The sequence below is a fragment of the Papaver somniferum genome, chromosome 6, assembly GCF_003573695.1.
Source record: "Papaver somniferum cultivar HN1 chromosome 6, ASM357369v1, whole genome shotgun sequence".
Taxonomy (NCBI): domain Eukaryota; kingdom Viridiplantae; phylum Streptophyta; class Magnoliopsida; order Ranunculales; family Papaveraceae; genus Papaver; species Papaver somniferum.
In genome coordinates this window covers 146,721,376-146,739,930 of record NC_039363.1, presented here as the reverse complement: position 1 = coordinate 146,739,930, position 18,555 = coordinate 146,721,376, and the positions used below count along the sequence as shown (strand labels likewise).

Below are 18,555 nucleotides of genomic sequence, written 5' to 3'. Positions count from 1 at the left end.
TGAGAACCGATGAAAGAAAAACCATCACATACCTCTAGTTTGAAGTCTTTGAATTGTTTCTTTCTATTCCACAAAATGTTGATATCCTTCCTATTAAATAGTGAAAAAATTGATCGAAAAATGACATGTTCAACATAATCCTGAACTCATTTCCGCATTTACCATATACATCGTTGTCCAAATGGATGCATTCCATCCTTGAAGGCGGCATTGGATGATTACATTTAAAAGAATAAAGGTACAATTTTTCATTAAAACCAAAATACAAATCAAACCTTGAAATTTCTTTGATGTTCCTTAATGTCTAATAATATGTCTTCCTCTATTTTCATTGACATGTCATCATGTAACGGAGAATCTACATACCTTTTCGAGCATGAAGAGAGTACGAAGAGAGTATAGAATATAAATACCTTTCCAGCCTCATTTACTTCCATCGAATCAGATGTTAATTAACATGCAAGGTATTAGAGCAAGTTTTACGGTGGAATCTAAACTATTGCAAGTGTGGAAAAATCATGAAATGTCAAGTCTAGTGGCTTCCAAGTTGGGGTCTTCCACGGAAAATCCAAACAAGGTTCCACGATTTCGTGGAATCCATCTGAACGCCAATAAGAATAGCGTTAAATGCAATTAAGAATTGCGTTTTTTTGTTATCCGTAGATTTAAAATGAGTTGTTGAAATCTAACGGCTGAAAAAAAGCTTCATTCTTAATGACGTTTTTTTAGCTTCATTCTTAATTGCGTTTTTTTTAGTTCCGTTAAGAATAGCGTTTCTACTATTCCACCATTACACTTGCGCTTCCATCCACAGTTCCAAGTGCTGAGGTGGCGTGGAAGACGGAAGATGGATGGATTCCACCATAAGACTTGCTCTTATGGCGAAAGATAGGTCATACCGAGCATATGCAATAATACTGCAATTATTTCCTTCGACTTACATGGCTACATAGATATTAGATACCCATTTTCATGGAATACTCCTTTCAAATCTTCTAAGTTCCAACATCTCCTTACTGATTATGATCCACGTTCTCAAGGACGAAGTTTTTTGCTAACTTGGTGATGGAACGAATCTGTATGGAAAACTCGGAACGAAACCTAAAAGGACTGTTTTCGCTAATAATTTATGATTGTATGTATCCCTTGGAATTTTGGGTGTTTTATAGTTTCCTTTCGAGCAGTTACTTAGAAAAAGTGACACGGCATTTCAGACAATGCTATCACAGAGTCACACCGTTTCAGACAATGATGCCACTACGTTGAGAAGAGATTCACAAAGGTTTCAGACAATGCTGCCACATAGCACGATAAATGGTAGTATTAATTCGACAAAGTGTTATGTATTTGATATGCGTACAATATTTATGCAAATGAAGAGTCGTAACCTAAGCCGAAGAAAACTTGTTCAAAAACCGAAGCAAGCCCGAACTTTGAAAGTGATTCGAGAAGACGTATCCAGTCGATCATGCACATTGTCAGTGCCTTTAAGTCACTTTTGCAACATGGCACTGTAATTTTTGAGAAAATCCAGAATTGAATTTCGTTGCGACACATCAGCATGTACATTCTCCTTTATATAAAGAAGGATCGATATATAATAATTATATGGACAATAGAAGGTTCCAGATCCTATGTTCTACTTTCTCCCTGCGCCCTTGCCCCAACCATTCATAAAATGTCACATGTCCTCTATTTTTGACACTATGATTCGATATTGTTATTTAATTAATTGATAATTAATAAAGAAACCAAAATTAATTTTATCTTCTTCTTTGTCGAGAAGGTTCAAAATTTATAATTTTTTCTCTTTTTTTTTATGTTCTTTGTTTTCTATGCTCGGTTTTTGTTTTTTTGTTATGTACACATTTTACAACTTTACTCAAGTATAGAAATTTATTTAAAAAAATAAATAAATCATATTTATAATGATGATCATGGAAGAAAATATCTCATTTTATCTTCTCTAGATATTAATGAAATCCAATGTTAATCTTCTTAGTTCTTACTAAATATCCGAACAATATCTTTGATCTTCATGTCTAAGAGTTGAAACCTTGGCCACTTCAGACGACTTGAAATTTATTTGTGAATCCAAAAATGAAAAATGAAGATAAAGAGCGGTTCAGATTCGTCGAAAGAGTAGATAAATCTATGGTTGTGGTTGTACACAAGAATTTTTATAAATGACATATGTGATTGAAAGTTAGAAACACATCCAACGGTCTTAATTTGTTTATCTTATTATTATCTCCTCAATTTCTATTAATGAATATTTTATTAATTTCTCATGATAATATTTCATTAATTTTAATAATATATAATAATTATATAGACATTAGCTGGGGATTGAATTTTCTCCTTCTTCTTGCATATCGATTTAGGTTTCTTCCTTGCATCGTCGTCTTTTTGCATTAGGCTGCTTCACGCCATCTTCCTTTTTCGTGTTATTTCCATTCTGTTCTTTATTTTATTTTATTTTAGGTTTAGTGCAGAGTTTTTTTTTTCTTTTAAGGTTTTAGCGTAACCGTGCCTATTTCAACTCGGTCTTCCCTCAACCTGCAGTTAGCCGCTTCTTTTTCTCAGCATGTGCCTTCGATTGCTTCTTCATCTTCTCCATGTGTTGAAGATGTTAGGGATAGCTACTGTCACTGTCCATTCAAAATTTATGATGGTTGTCATTGATGGAGTGAGTGTAAGAGGGTATGCTAAAGTTTCATTCGTTTGACACTTGGTAGACATGCACTTTTTCTCTGTAGGAAACAAAGGCATTTGCAAGGACGTAATCTCTACTGAACTTCATGTCTACCTTGCGATGGAGAAATCCTTCATTCAACTACGAATATGGTTATGCAACAAATGTTTACACCTGCACTCCTGGAGACTGCCCTGTAAAGGAATGCATGGTGCTATTCATGGTGACATTATCTTCGGACCTTCAAATGGCTTCACTGCAGAATTTCTTATAAACGGTTTGGACAGGCCAGTCGAGATCATAGAAGTGTGTGCAAGCAGTGATGGAAGTACAAGTGACAGTAGCAATTGCTGTGTTGGTAACACGGAGTCTGAGTCGTTTTATCTTCACCCAAAATTGGTGAATGCGGCTTTCCAGATATAATTCACCACTGACTCTTGTATGACCCATTAGTGCAGATTGCACTTCTCAAGGGTCTTAAAGAACTGCCTCGATGGAGTTATTCTCAATCCATCCAATACGTCTGCGTGGATTCGGCTCATTTTACTGCCCATTTGTACCTTGTCTCTGTACAGACCCAAGCGTTCTTCTGAGGAGAAGTCTAGCAATAGAAAAAGACTGCAAGTTGCGGCTATAAACCAGGCCCTTACTGAGTGGAAGGAGCCTAATGGATGCTAAATCTAATCTACCGGCTGTTGCACTCGCCTAGCCACCAGCACACCAAACAGGTGGCTAAGAAGAAACCGGAGTATGCTAACTTGAACGCCTGCCATAAGAAGGTCAGCTACGGTCACTTGCATCAACAATACGAGTGTTGTCCTCTAGTGGCGTTGCGCCTCGCAGCGAGAACTTTTTTCGTAATTGCAGTCGAAACACCTGGCTTCTCCTCCCCCTTTTATTCCACATGAAGCGGTTAGTGTTTATTCCGTCACAGTAGATTCCAGGGAAGTTCTTGGCGCCATCAAGAGTTTCCCAAAAGGTATTTCTTGTGGTCGTGATGGTTTACATGCACAACATTTAATTAATGTGTTGAATGGGGCAGCAACGACAGTTGCAGATGAGTTGTTAGCTTCGATTACAGGTGTGGTCAACCTTTGGTTGGCGAGCAAATGTCCTAGTGGTTTAGGGGAGTTCATCGCTAGTGCACACTTACACCTTTACTTAAGCCGGTGGGGGACTCAGGCCTATTGCAGACGACACTGTTTGGCACCGCTTGGTCTCTAAGCGGTGGCTAATTTCTCCGTTGGCAATGCCATGACATCTTATTTGGGAGATTACCAATTTGGTGTTGGTGTACCGGTTGGGGGGGGGGGGGGGGGAGAGTATTTTACATGTTGTAAATGGACTGCTGGAGATGAAAGGACATTCAGACACGTTTTCAGTGCTGCTTATTGACTTCTCTAATGTTTTCAACATGGTGAGCAGATTACATCTCATTGAAGAGGTTCGGATCCACTGTCCAGGTATTTCACGTTGGGTAGAATTTTCCTATGCCACGTATGATAGACTTTATTATGATCAGTATATTTTGTCTTCTGCACTTGGTGTTCAACAAGGTGATCCTCTCGGTTCCCTTTTGTTCGCCTTGCCACTTCATCCTCTTGTAAAGTCCATTGCTTCTGTTGCAAGCTTAATTTACATGCTTGGCACCTTGATGACGGTATTATTATCGGTTATGCACTTGAAGTGGCCAAAGCCTCGAGTATTATAGAATTTGAAGAGCCAAGTAGGGGCTTGCATCCCAATATTAAGAAAACTGAAGTTCTTTGGCCTACAGTTGATCCAAGAAGCATTGTTGGAGGTGTTTTTCCACAGGATATTGGTATACCTGCTAATGACGTTAAACTATTAGGAGGACCTGTGAGTTTGGATCTGAATTTCATAAGTGACATAGTTCTGAGCAGGGAGAACAAGACCGTTCAACTAATGTCCGCCATCAAAAAACTCAAGGACCCTCAAAGTGAGATGTTATTACTTCGCAATTTCACTGGTGTTTCAAGATTATATTTTGCGATGCGAACTACCAATTCAGCAGCCCCACAACAAGCCACTGATATTTTTGATGACCATTTATTCCAGTACTTGATACTTTTAATCACAGGGGATGAAGCTGGTTTTGGGCCATTGCAACAGAGATTAGCTACCCTGCCTATCAAGGATGGTGGTCTTGGTATTTACACTATGGAGGACACGCGTTCTTACTGCTATCTTGCCTCTCCGAGTCAGACTACTTCAGTGCAAAAATTTATTCTTGGTAGCTTGTTCTTAAAGGATAAAGTTTCTGCCTATTAGTCGGCTCTTCATAACTTTATTCAGGTATGTGGATTACCTTCTAATTATTGCGTCGATAATACTGCCTCCACTTCTATGCATTCCTTGGCAGTCACTTATTTTGATTCAGTTAAGAAGAAAATCCCCATCCAATTTTCATTATCTGCAAGAGATTCCGTTCCGTGGCAATGTAACCGGGTTAAACATGCGCAAGATTATGTTTTGGCCGTACCCATCAGCGGTTTGGACCAAAGCCTTGGGCCTAGACAGTTCATAGAAGTAGTTTGTTATCGGCCTGGTATTCCTTTGTTTGTTGAGGACGGGTTATGCTCAAGCTGTAATAGACCTGTGGATATTTTTGGCGATCACGCACTACATTGTGCTAAGGATGTTGAGATCAAATTTCTACACGACTTGGTACGAGATGTGATTGCAGATATTTGTTACACTCCTGGTGTGCTTGCACGTAAAGAAATTACTATAGGGTTTTTGTCTGATGACAATAAGTATTTACGTCTTGCGGACATCCTTGTTTATAATTGGGAAAATGGCTGAGATGTGTGTATGGATGTCACAGGTGTCTCGCCTTTCATTGGTGAAGGTGTTCGCGCTTTAGTCCTAGGCCAAGCCATTTCAAGATCCGTATCATGCAGACGTACTAAATATTTGGATGAATGTGTTTCACATGGCTATGGTTTAGGTGTTTTAGCTTTCTCCACTTTAGGTGAGCTTAGTGAAGATACTTTGTGTTTTTTAAAGCGTTTGAAGAATTGTCTAGTTAGTAATGATGCTAGTAGTGATCTAGGCAGTTTTATTTTCCATAGAGTAGGAATTGTTATTCAAAAAAGTGTTTGGGCCCAGCTTGTTGCTAGGCTACTAACCAAAACTCTGTATGATTTATAAGTATTAAAATATGCAAAGAATGGATATTAAAAAGAAAACCAAAACTCATTTTATCTTCTTCTTTGTCAAGAAGGTTCAAAATCTATAATTTTTCTTTGTTTTCTATGCTCGTTTTTTTTTTTGTTATGTATACATTTTACAACTTTACTCAAGTATACAAATTTATTTAAAATAATAATAATAAAAAATCATATTTATAATGATGATCATGGAAGAAAATATTTCATCTTATCTTCTCTAGATATTAATGAAATCCAATGTTAACCTTCTTAGTTCTTACCAAATATCCGAACAATACCTTTGATTATCATGTCCAAGAAGTGAAACGTTAACCACTTCAGATGGCATGAAATTTATTTGTGAATTTAAAAATGAAAAATGAAGATTAGAAAAATAATCTAAAGACAAAATAATTGATTCATCTCCAAATGAAATAGACTTTAATTGAATTATAAAAAATCAATTAACTTTTTTTTTTCTCAGAAAATACAATTTAAATCCCACAAATATTCTTAATCAGAGTTTAAATGTTTAATTTTATTTTACCTCACGACGTTAAAAAAAATACTAGAAACAATTAGATTAGTTCCCATGACATTTGATAAATGGTTGTGACAGAGAGTACATGATAAGATGGGACATGATCTGAAGAAAACATTAAGGGTGGTTAGGGTGGTATTGGTGAGCGGTGATGGAGCTGGTGACGGTAGTGATGCTGGTGGCGGGAAAAGTAGTGGTAATGGGTGGCTCAGGTAGTGGTAGTGGTTGTTTTCTCGTGTGGTAGTAGGCAATGTTTATTCTCTGTCGTTATAACACATGTAACATTATATTATGGAAGTTGGGTTGATTTTCTTCAGCGTTAAAATAAACTTGGTTAAATTGCAAAAACGAACATGAGCACAAGAAAAAAATAATTGTCATTTTATATATAATAATAACAAATGAATGACACAGGTCAAAACTAACAGGCAAAAAATTACTTATTATGGAAGCCCTGCCAATACAACACGAATTAAGTTCTAGTAAACTATAAGATGTAAGTAACACACAATCATTTACGTAGTGCATGACTACCTACATCCACGTAAGAGGAAATACTTTTACTTATTCATATGAAGTGTTACAAACGCTATATGGCTAAGTCTTTCTTTACCGAATAACTCACTCTTAATCTCTTAGCATAAACCTTTTCTCTCTCCCAAAATACTAATCCTCTTCTCAACAGTTTAGCCCTGAATTTATATACACAATATCGATGTCACCCGTATTACAGTGCAAAGGGCATACACCTTGCATGTCGTCTCTTCATCGGGGGTCGAGAACCAATGTCTAGTTGCCCTAGCCCCGATACACTTCTTCTTCATTTTAGATTTTGTCTCGCCTCGCTGGCGTCCAAGTGATTGGGTCCCACCTTGTTCAGATCCTCTATTTATTTTTTCTACTCTTTACCAGTTTCATTAAATTTATTGTCTCTTCTTTCGAAATCAGCCGTTTATCCTCTTAGTTGCTTTCCACATGTTTTCATTTCCTTCTCCGGTGGTAGATATCTTGGATGAAGTGTTGGACTCAGGGCCACGGTACTTATTTCTCTTATCGTTCCCGTAGTTCTCTTTATGAGATGCTTCCACGTGTACCCAGGTATTTTACTCAAGTAACATTCATCCTTAGAGTATCTAAAACAAAAAATTTGGTCCAGAAACCTCACGCAGTAGAACGGATTAAAGATTAAAAACCAGACTAAATCCAAATATCATACTATATTTGATCTGAACCCGGACCAAAACCAAATTTGGTCGAGCGAAGTTTAAAAGTTCGTTTGTTAATAGGCGAGCTTTTAATCTACGTTTCAGTTAAAGCGGGTGTATATTTCTCGTGCCGTTAGTGAGACAAGTATATAATGAACGCCTCAATTAGGCGTTAGTAAAGGCGTTGGTAAAATGTACGCCCGACTAGGCGTTGGTAAAATGTACCCCTGTTGACAGGAGATCATTATAAGTTCGCCCCATTGAGACGAACATATAGTGGCCGTTGATTTGAACACATAGTGGTTGTTGATTTGAAGCACGCCCCATCAGGCGAACATATAATGGTCATCTGCCCGTCAGGCGTGAAGACTATAAACGCCCCTTGTCTGGCGTTTGTGAAATGTACCCCACTCTGAACGTGAGTGAAATGTACGCCTCATACAGGCGTGAATTATATATCCACGCTACACCACACGTGATTTATATCTCCGCTTGACCAAATATACTCGGCTACCGTAGCGTATTATCACGGACTAAACCCAAATTTTTGACTGTTTTTTGGTCTTTGGTTTTAGTCGCACTGTTGCAGTTGCTCTTAAAGGTTATTTACCTTACCGTCCAGACCACAAAATAAACAACAATATTCTATTCGTTCTTTATGAATAGAACACTGCAACAGAGAGTTTACAAGTAGAGATGATTTTTCAAAATTCAAACCGAACTCAGATCAGGAATATTTTGATTAATTCCTTTGTTAGCAGGATCTTTAAACTTTAAACTAGACATCTCCAAGGTCGATGCAAAACCAAAGAGCGGATACATTTTTGCTTGGCGGCTCCTTTATTTAAAACACTACTAGCCAGTAGCAACCATGTGACTCTCTAACATGTAATGTGCACAGTAGCTTATTGGTTCTAGTAACAGACGAAAAACCCGTTTCCATACCATCACCAGACGAATTTCTTATTACCGTTAAACGAGCAACAAAGAAGCTAGAAATAGATCTCTCGTTATTCTTTTTTCTTTTTCTCGTTGTTCAACGAACAGATTCTCTCCTCTGCAAGTGTCGCTCCTCCACAGTCAACAATTTTGCACGACTACTGCAAATATTTTACTAACTCCCCACTGTCCAATAAACAAATTTCATGACGGATGAATAAAAACGAAATCTGCTGGTCATGCTTAAATCTTAAATTAATCAGAGATCTGTAATGAAATGTGATGCATTTTCATTTTTCCTTTTTACCCGTACAGCGATAACAGTTGTTATTTTAAGTTGAGAAGCATTATTGTTTTGGCATATACTGTACTTGTCTCTCATCTTTTAAGTGTACTTCTCCTGGAGATCTACGCTGTAATCAAACCATTCATACACCATCTTTCATCTCGATATCAAACGTGGCGTATTTCTAACTCTGGAGCCGGATAAATCATTGTGTAGCTGAGTGATAAAAGTAAAGATTAAAAGGAGGTAATAATAAGTGTGAAGAGAGAGAGAGAGAGAGAGAGAGAGAGAGAGAGAGAGGGAGAAAGAATACTGTTTGGGTTAGAGGAAGAAGAAAGAAATAAATTGGAAAAATTCGTTAATATCTGAGTGAGTAAGTGAGTCAAGGAGAGAAACAATCTGGAGAAACAAAGAAAACAATCATTTCAGGGTTCACTTGATTTTTTCATTTTTTTTTTCTTGAGGTAAGATCAGAAAAATCCCAATAAATCTCTTCAAATGATTTCATTTGTTATTTGTGTTATTATTATTATCTGAAAATGTTTAGTTGATTTAATCATTTGGGAATGTAATAGTAGGTAAACTAATCTATCTGAACTAAAATCATACTTTTGGTTAAATTTTTAATGCCTAAATCATAGTTTTGTGTTTGTAGAGAGAATAATAGACCTAGACCACTTGCATTGATTGTGAGAAGAAATTGGTTGAGACTTGAAAGAGAGGAAGCTGGTCATGAGTATGTTGGAGGGGACATGCTTGAGCCAAGGGAAGCTGATATACCTGCGCTTTTTCTGGTCTTTGTTGTGTTCCCTCTGGTTACTTACATCTTGCTCGGTAAATGGAACGAGGCTGCCAAAAAGAAGGAGAGGATAGATCTTCTTGCTCAATTAGCAGCCGAAGAAGCTCTTCGTGCAGCTGAAGCAATGGCTACTGCTACTGTTATTTATCCTGTTGACATTTCTCCAAAACCCAATTTTCATCCTTGTGCCAGATGCTTTGGTCCTGCTACCACCAGTTGCTCCAAATGCAAGTCTGTTAGATACTGGTAATTATTAGCTTACTTTCTCTCTTTTTATTTTTTTCTGTTATTATATGCATTTATTCAATGTGACTAAACTTAAACTACTGGCTGAGTGTCTTACAATTACATTATCACATCCACTGTCATTTGGTTCTTTTCCAATTTCTAAATGTTCTGTTGTGTTCAGGCACTACACAAAAAGTTACATGTGGATTGGAACCATAAGAACTAAAACGATAAATCCCAGAGCATTTCACTGATTTAAGATGCGGATTAAACAAAAGAAGTTTTTTTTTTTTTTTGTGCTGAAATCGCATCAGTGCTGCCTATGTACCTATGGAGGAGTAAAGCATAAGCATAATATATTCCACACACTGGAAACCCACAGAACACTAACAGTACATATTCGCATAAAAGGAACATTATATAGTTTCAACTGTGATGTAGGTTTTCTATTTTTAATTCCTTTCCGTGTTCATCATCTACTGTACTTGTGATACAGTTCAACCGACCCATGCTTTGGATGATCAATAATAACATCGATCCTTTGCACAAAGAAAACATCTGGTGTTTTGTATAAATATTGTGCTTACTTCTACATAATATTAATTATTGTTATACATTCGTCTAGTTTAATGTCTTGTGCGCATATCTAACAACTTTGGATCCAAACATATGAGCTATCATCCACAAAGAAACTCATAACTAAGGAATACATGTGCATGCAGTCTGACAAGCCATACGAGTGGCGATCACCAACATATCAGGGTCAATAACTTTAGACATTGTTTCTTAGAAGTGTAAATACTCTAATGATCCTTTTTAATCAGGAAATGGAATCTCTTCTACGTTTATAACGTTTACAAACTGTCTTATACTCCTATACCTGTTATAAGTCATTGATGCATCTAATCCCGTAACTTAAGTGCATCCTGCTCAATATTATTTGATACATATCTATGTTATTACATCTTTTCAGTTCTGGGAAGTGTCAAATAGTTCACTGGAGGCATGGTCACAAGCAAGAATGCCAGATGTTGGAAATGGCTTCCTCAAATTTGTCTTCCAAGCCTACTCCATATGAAGGATCATTTGATGAAAACGTTTCACCAAATGAAAATCTCAACTCACGGGCCTATGCAAGTGATGACAAACATGCTATGCACAACAATGCTCCCTTTTATCGATCACATCTTCCTGCTGCTGCTCCTCTTACTACTGCTTCTATGTCTAGAAGCAACCAAGACCTCCCGAACGCTGAAGAAACCCTATTTGGATTTGTGGCAGAATCGCTGAAAGATCGAGCCACCAATTCATCTTTGCCGTTCCCAAATCCAGCAAAGAGTGCTACTTCGAGACACGAGGTTCTAGACTTACTTTGTGCATACATCTCTTTATTTCAATACACCAAGTTCTAACACTTAAATCTCTTCATTGTCAGATAGTGAATGACGACTCTGGTGCATCGGCAGAAGAGATTCCTAGAAGGCATAGCACCAATAGTCGTCCCGCCTCTGGCCGTGAACGTACTGGTCCAAGAAGTGGTGCTATGCGCGAAAGTCATAAGATAAGTGGCCAAACTCGAAATGTACTTGAACCAAGTACTGATGGTAGTATCCCCTCTGCAGTTTATTTAGATCCAAATGGGAGAAATGCATCTAATATTAAGCTGGATCCTAGTAGATGTAGTTTTCCCGAGGAGGGACCGTCCTTTAATAATGAAAGAGTGGAATCCTCGACTAAAAAGATCTCAAGCAAAGGAAACAAATCTAAAAGTAAATCACATTTTATAGAGCTCCAAACTTCTTCATCACCAAAACCAGTTCCTGAAGGACCAAGAGAAGGGCAAAATCCAAGGACGGATAGAAGGGGATGCCTAACAAATGAATTGAGTGGGTGATTTTCGATCGAAATCCATCTGCATACATGAATTTTTCAGGTTTGCGGCCAATAATTTCCTTGTAGTTATTATTTTTTCAGAAATCTCCCAAGTAAGTGTTTCAACGGCGCTCCCTGCCCAAGGAAGCAATAGCATATGGGAAATGGGAGGTATGAAGATACCTGGTCTAAGAAAATTATCGAAAGTGCATAGGCAGGAACCTGCTGGGATTACCATGGATAGTCATAAAAAAATTAAGGTTTATTTTCATTTATTTGAACATGTTCGTCTCACATCTGATCATTATATCCTGGTCTAGGCATATGACTAAAAAATCTCCTTTTACTTTAATGATCCAGGTTTTGTTCCCTTATGAGGAATTCATAAAGTGCTTCTGCTGTGAAGTAATGGACCTTTCTCCTAGAGGCCTTTTAAACTGTGGAAACAGGTAATTTTCTATCTTTATGTCACCCCTTAAGTGGCTATGATTTGTTGTTCTTAGACTGAGAGATGGATTAGTTCTGATGAAGTATGAGTAAAATGTAAGGAGTTTTTTTTTTCTTTTTTTTCTTTTTTTTCTTTTTGAAGTATAAACTGATCAATGAGATATGATTTCTGGCGGTTTATGTAGGTATGCTTGATTTGTTGGTTGAAGAAGATTTTGCTCGAGCTCTTTTACGAGCAAAAATGTCACTTGTTGTTGGGCCATATTACTTGTGTTATATATTGTAATGTAGGTGCTATTAAGCTGAGCCAGAAAGTCAGGAACAACCCATCTTATCTGTGTTCTAAGATTTGCATATTGTAAAATAGGATCATGGCCAAACCATCCAAGTGCCAAGGCTTTGCCTCATAAAAGACTTGTGGTTGTTGGCGGACGATTGGGTTGTTTGCATATTCTAGTTCTAAATAAATACTTCTCATTATGAGCGTATAGTTCAAAGTTTGAAGGTCTCTTTGCTTACTATTTGTTTTTGGATTACTGAGTACTGATCATGCTTATTACACCTTCCAGTTGCTATGCAAATACTGTGTTGCAATGTTTGACATGCACAAAGCCTCTCACCATCTATCTGCTCCGCAGACTACATTCAAGACACTGTAATGCATCCCAGTTCCTCATACTTGTGCTTCCCATAGCTGTAAATGTGTAGATGCTAAATGGTACTATGCCTGAGTGTATTTGTAACATTAACCATTTACATGTTTAGGCCGGAAGAAAAACTGGTGTCTTATGTGTGAGCTCGAGCAGCACGTGATGATGTTGAGAGAAGGTGGAGGCCCTTTGTCTCCTAATAGAATCCTCTCGCACATGCAAAGTATTGGCTGTCAGATGGGTAGTGGAAGTCAGGAGGATGCTCATGAATTCTTAAGGTGTGTTAAGGTGTACGCGTAGCATGTTGTTGGAAGTACAGTCTGCCTATATATTCTCTTTGTTTGACAAAAGAGAATTGATCCAGTTTCTTTATGGATTTGATGGAAACATTAAAGTTATCCCAGGTTAATCAATTCAGTTTTTTGAATATTCTATATTTTGTTGATGGCCTCTAATTCAGGCTTTTGGTAACATCTATGCAATCAATATGCCTTGAGGGTCTGGGTGTTGAGAAGGAAGTTGATCCAAGATTGCAAGAAACAACATTCATACAACACATATTTGGTGGCCGTCTTCGGTCAAAGGTGATTCTGTTTTTTGCAAGTTCATTTACTTATGATGCGTGGAAACAATATTTTTTTCATGCTCCTACGGATTCTGGTTATTATATCATTGTGACGGAGTTCATGTCTCTCTGCAAATAGGTCAAGTGTCTGAGGTGTCAGCATGAGTCAGAGCGATATGAAAACATAATGGATCTTACACTTGAGATACTTGGTTGGGTTGAGTCACTGCAAGATGCACTCACTCAATTCACGGCATGTGAGGATTTGGACGGAGAAAACATGTACAGATGTGGAAGGTCTGTAACCTTATTAGTTTGCACATTAATCATCTAGACTTGATTTACATGGCGACTCATTTGCCTTCTCTGTGTGTATCTTGTATAGGTGTGCCATGTATGTGAGAGCCCGAAAGCAATTGAGTATACATGAGGCGCCAAACATCCTTACGATCGTTTTGAAAAGGTTTCAGGTATTGTTTTTAAAAATACTGTTACTTGTGAGTAGCAATTAGTATTAATCAAAAGAAAAAAAAGATTGAGCATCACTGTATTGTTAGTGTTAGGGCGAATAGTTTGTCAGGAATGAAAATCTATTACTATTTATTTAGATTTAAGATTTTTGGTCATTATTGAATATCAAATTCAAAGCTCCTTCACGAATTCAAAGCCAGATAGATTTACAGCAAATAATCTTTCGGAAATTCTATTTGGATTCCATTATGAATCCAGACCCAAAGACGTGGATTTCTACGTGTCATGAAAAGGCAATCTTTTCTGCTGATTCAGATCAACTGCTTATGACATGCCAATTTAGTTGAGAAATTCAGAGTCATGCTCTTTCTGATGAGACAGCTCTTCTTGAAGAACTTGAGTTTTTGTCGTTGTCGGGAAGATAGTAAAACCAGGCTCAGTTACAAACCACACCTCCAAAAGACAGAAAAGTTGATTTGAGAGAGAAGATCCTGATCTGGTCGCGTCTTCTACACAGCAATTCAACAAGGAGTTCAAAAATTAAGCTACAGACAAATTTTTTGCAGAATTTGGTCTAGGATGATCATTTATTTTCGCTGCTATTGTTATTTTCACTGGCAGGCTGTTCCCTGACGACTAGTATTGCCTTGCGTATTCTAACCGCTTGTTTGATGCAAAAAATCTGAGTTTTAATTGTTAATCTGTTCGGTTTGCCTCTCCAGGAGGGAAAATACGGCAAAATAAACAAATGCATTACTTTCCCAGACTTGTTGGACATGATACCATTCATGACTGGAACAGGCGATAGTCCTCCCTTGTACATGCTATATGCGGTCATTGTGCATTTGGACACATTTAATGCATCATTTTCTGGGCATTATGTATCGTATGTTAAGGATCTGCAAGGCACATGGTTCAGGATAAATGACACCGAGGTAAAAGAAGTCATCTCTTTTGCCATATATGTTGTTTCAATGACATGTTAGGATTAATAGATTGTGTTAGAAGTAATGCGTGCATGCTGCTTATTTTTCTTCTTACAGCAACCCTTTCACTTTTTTGTTTCTTCTGAATTGGTTGCTTTACCGTCAAATCTTCCCCTTGTTTGGTGAAGTTCTTTACCTTGTAGAGTACAAGCAAGGTCTATTTCAGAAAATAAGTGTAAGCAAAGTATTTTCTTTAGGTATCATAAGCATAATAAGGTAACCTGGATCTCATTCGTATGAAGTTTCTCAGTCATGTGTGAGCAGTAAATCATATATGCTTGCTAATACAAAAATAGGCACTCTCAGTATATTCCACTTTATCTTAATTGTTGCTTCTGCTGATTATTGATTTTTATTATCATAAAACTGGGATTTCCAGGCCACACTTAGAGGGCCCAGCGAATTCCCTGGGCCCAATTTATTTCAGGCTAATCACTGTTTTGTTTCTTGATATATGCCTTTTGACTAAAAAAGACATTATCGATCTATCCTGTCAGGTCCAGCCAGTATCAATTAGCCAGGTGATGTCAGAAGGTGCATACATGTTATTCTACACAAGGTAAATACGTTTGTGAGTTGTATTAATGCAATTAGTTCTTATATTATTATGTCATTTCCTCACTAGCTCAATGGTCAGGTCTTACCCACGTCCTCCACGAGGCTCGACTGAAAAACCTGCGACGCTACCCCGTATTCCAGCCTCGGTAAGGCAGGGTGTATCGAAAACTCATAAATTTTCAAGTATAGGGCAAACTAGACCCGGCGTTTATATGGGTCATGTAAGTCCGACATCAACCAGACAGGTCCCACCAATGAGAGAAAAATTTTCAGACTCCAGAAGCTTTGACTTTTCAGATGCGACATCAACCGACTGGTCTCTTTTCACAAGCTCAGATGATTCGTCATTTACTACTGAGAGTACCCGTGATTCATTCAGTACGGCAGATTATTCTGACTCTGTAAATGCTGATCCCTTTTCGTCGATATTCAACACCCACCCACCAGAATATTATTCGCAAAGTAACATTTCCTACAGAAGGTTCTCCCACAAGCAGCAGCAGTCGAGATTCCTTTCTGAAGGCAAAGGATTTGTTTTAGATTCATACCTGACAACCCAACCGCTGGTAAGCTTACAGAGCGTAGAGATTCCTAAACAGATAAGTGCCTCTTCTAACACCGAATTACCATCCTTTTAGTAACTGCAGGATGTTTGTAAGATATGGGAGTAACCAAAAGGGTAGTCTTGTTCAAAATTGTGAACTCTTAGATGTTTAGATAAATCTTCTTCTAGCTTAGGGAAATCCCATTTCATTTAGGAGTAGCAGTAGTACGTTTTTTATGAACATCTGTAGGTATAGTTCTTTTCATTCTCTTCTCATGTTGTAGAATAGTAAATTTTATCAGCTTTTTCTACCTCTATGAATCCGGTCAGAAAAGTGTAAAAATTAATCCTTTTGTTTTTCTTTAGAAGCAATCATTTATCTAATGATCAATCTTGTTATTTATTTTGATGCATTTGTCTAAGTCCTTTTTTTTGAGCCACATTTGTTAACTGTACATGAGCTCGGCTTTTAACTAAATTAGCACCATACTGCTGTATCTGAAATTTGTCATTATGAACGGTTTTGCTTGTGGGGTGCTTCTTGGCACGGCCGCGCTGAAATTGCAATATTCACCACCACCGCTGCTGCATATGAGATCGTCTTTCCGTTGGTGGGAACGCGCGCAGAAGCGTATAAAAGCTTCTTATATCTTGGTTTGCTCATTCTTTTTCTTCTCTTCTGTTCCTAAACTGTAGCAGCGATTCTCATAACATAACCCTCAACTCTCATAATGGGTTTCATCATCAAAGGCAACATGGTTCATCGTTTTCCAATTTACTTCCTGACAGTAATCTTACTTGTTCTAATCTCTTTCTTTCCTTGTCATTCTTATTCATCAAGACAACTAATACCACAACCTCATCATTACCATCAACATCCTCTGCAAAGCTTACAACATCATCATTATTCACAACAACAACAAGAAGTTCATCAGTTCCATATCAAGAACACTGAACAAGATTCCCGAGTAGTAATTGGCAAGAAGCACAGTAGTTTGAAGAGGAAAAAGATAATAACAAGAAGAAGAAAGTCACAGAAAAAGAAGATGATCAAGAACAATTTATCATCATCATTATCAACGATTAGGGAGCGACGTACACGTACAACATTATACTCAGCAATGCTACCAAAGGGTTTTAATGTACCTCCATCTGCTTCTTCTGTGTGTCAAAATTCTAACCCTAATTCTGTTGCCCTCTTCTACTGTCTGAACTAATCAGGATCAAAGGTTTATGACGATGATGAATCTTAATTCTGGGTTTTAAGTTGCGTATAAAATTAGTACCAGTACATATTAAGATTGTATCAAGATATCCCAATATTTTCATAAAATCACCGCGTTATCGTCAATTTTGTTTGTTCTGTTAAAGTAGATGATGACGATGTAATATTTAGAGCATCAAATTGTTGATGATGCTGGTATTCTTTTGTTTGTTTCAATTTCTAGTATTCTAGGGCAATTCAGCTAGTCGACTGAACGCTGACTCATCAGTCAGACTTTGTAGATCAGCTGGCTAACTAGCCATGTAATTCTTGCTAATAGTTAGTCGATGTTTCTTCCATTTCGAATTCCAATTTTTATGTGATGTACGAATTGATGTTCCTATTCAATTTGTTATTCTCTAACTTTCAGTTGGGATGCTTTCTGAAGCACTTGTTTCCAAAGCAGACACCCATGGAATAAAACCAAACCAAGTGCACAATCTTCCTAACCCTCTGTTTTGATTCTGTAATTGTGTACAAGTTCAAACTTGCAGAATTTCTGTTTTGAGTACACATCTTCCAACAATACAATCTTTGGGAAAAAATAATATATGACATAGACCAAAGGACAACAGAATGCCATGCCCAATTTCATCACCACTATCCACTTTCAGTTTCATATGCATAGTACTACTCTCTTTCACACTACTTTTGTGTATGCCCACACCTTAGAAACAAAATACTGTTAACATGTAACTTTAAACCAGCCAAAACAACAAACCATCCACTTCCAGCATCAAGATAGAGCATATATATATATATTGCTGCAGTACAGGTAGTAGAATACTAAAGCAAGATTCAGTTTATACAAAGATGAAGATATGGTTTGGGTCTCTTCTAATACTGCTGGTAGTGGCTGGGTGCAGCTCGAGCCATGGGGGAACCCAAGCTGAAGCTAGGGTAGTTATGAATGGTCCGGATGTCTTCGAGTGCAACCGTGTTGCAGCTGTTATCCACAATTGCAACCCTTACTTGAGAGGTAATCCCGACATTCTTCATCCATCCGCGTCATGTTGCAATGAAGCAGGCTGGCTCTCGAAAATGGTTTACGAGCAAGAAGATAATCGTCCCTCAAGGTGCAAATGTTTCAATGAAGCTGTTTCATATCTCCAAAATATTAAAAATACTGCTCTGTTGGACCTTTCAAATGAGTGTCATGTAGACTTCTTAAATGGTGATCATGACTGCAAGAACATGTTGTAGGTCATCTACTATGAGATTCTCTATCTTATTCTTATACCTATGTCTAATAATAATTGTGGAGTGACTAATTGCCATGATGTTTCATCAGCATGCACAATCGAGTCATATTCAGACTGTTTTTACTTCAAG

At 37.6% G+C, this 18,555-nt stretch overlaps 1 protein-coding gene across 4 annotated transcripts; it reads left to right on the top strand.

Moving 5' to 3' along the window:
- The first annotated feature begins 9,119 nt into the window (after positions 1–9,119).
- LOC113289717 (ubiquitin carboxyl-terminal hydrolase 15-like) lies at positions 9,120–16,365 on the top strand. 4 transcript variants are annotated; one of them, XM_026539062.1, is made up of 14 exons: positions 9,120–9,303; positions 9,495–9,884; positions 10,840–11,224; positions 11,302–11,752; positions 11,826–11,998; positions 12,099–12,187; positions 12,755–12,840; positions 12,951–13,113; positions 13,296–13,419; positions 13,540–13,697; positions 13,786–13,870; positions 14,594–14,806; positions 15,355–15,416; positions 15,495–16,365. In XM_026539062.1, exons 2-14 carry the CDS (start codon positions 9,592–9,594, stop codon positions 16,051–16,053), a joined length of 2,841 nt encoding a protein of 946 aa, XP_026394847.1. In that variant the 5' UTR covers positions 9,120–9,303; positions 9,495–9,591; the 3' UTR covers positions 16,054–16,365. The 4 variants fall into 4 exon arrangements, with proteins under 4 accessions (XP_026394847.1, XP_026394848.1, XP_026394850.1 ...); XM_026539063.1 differs by having other exon boundaries at positions 9,481–9,884; XM_026539065.1 differs by having other exon boundaries at positions 15,332–15,416; positions 15,495–15,636.
- The last annotated feature ends 2,190 nt before the right edge of the window (positions 16,366–18,555 follow it).

Coding starts and splice junctions, on each gene's coding strand:
- LOC113289717 (XM_026539062.1), top strand. CDS start 9,592: ATGCTTGAGCCAAGGGAAGCTGATATACCTGCGCTTTTTCTGGTCTTT. Junction 11,225..11,301: donor GTGCTACTTCGAGACACGAG/GTTCTAGACTTA, acceptor CTTCATTGTCAG/ATAGTGAATGACGACTCTGG. Junction 15,417..15,494: donor TACATGTTATTCTACACAAG/GTAAATACGTTT, acceptor CTCAATGGTCAG/GTCTTACCCACGTCCTCCAC.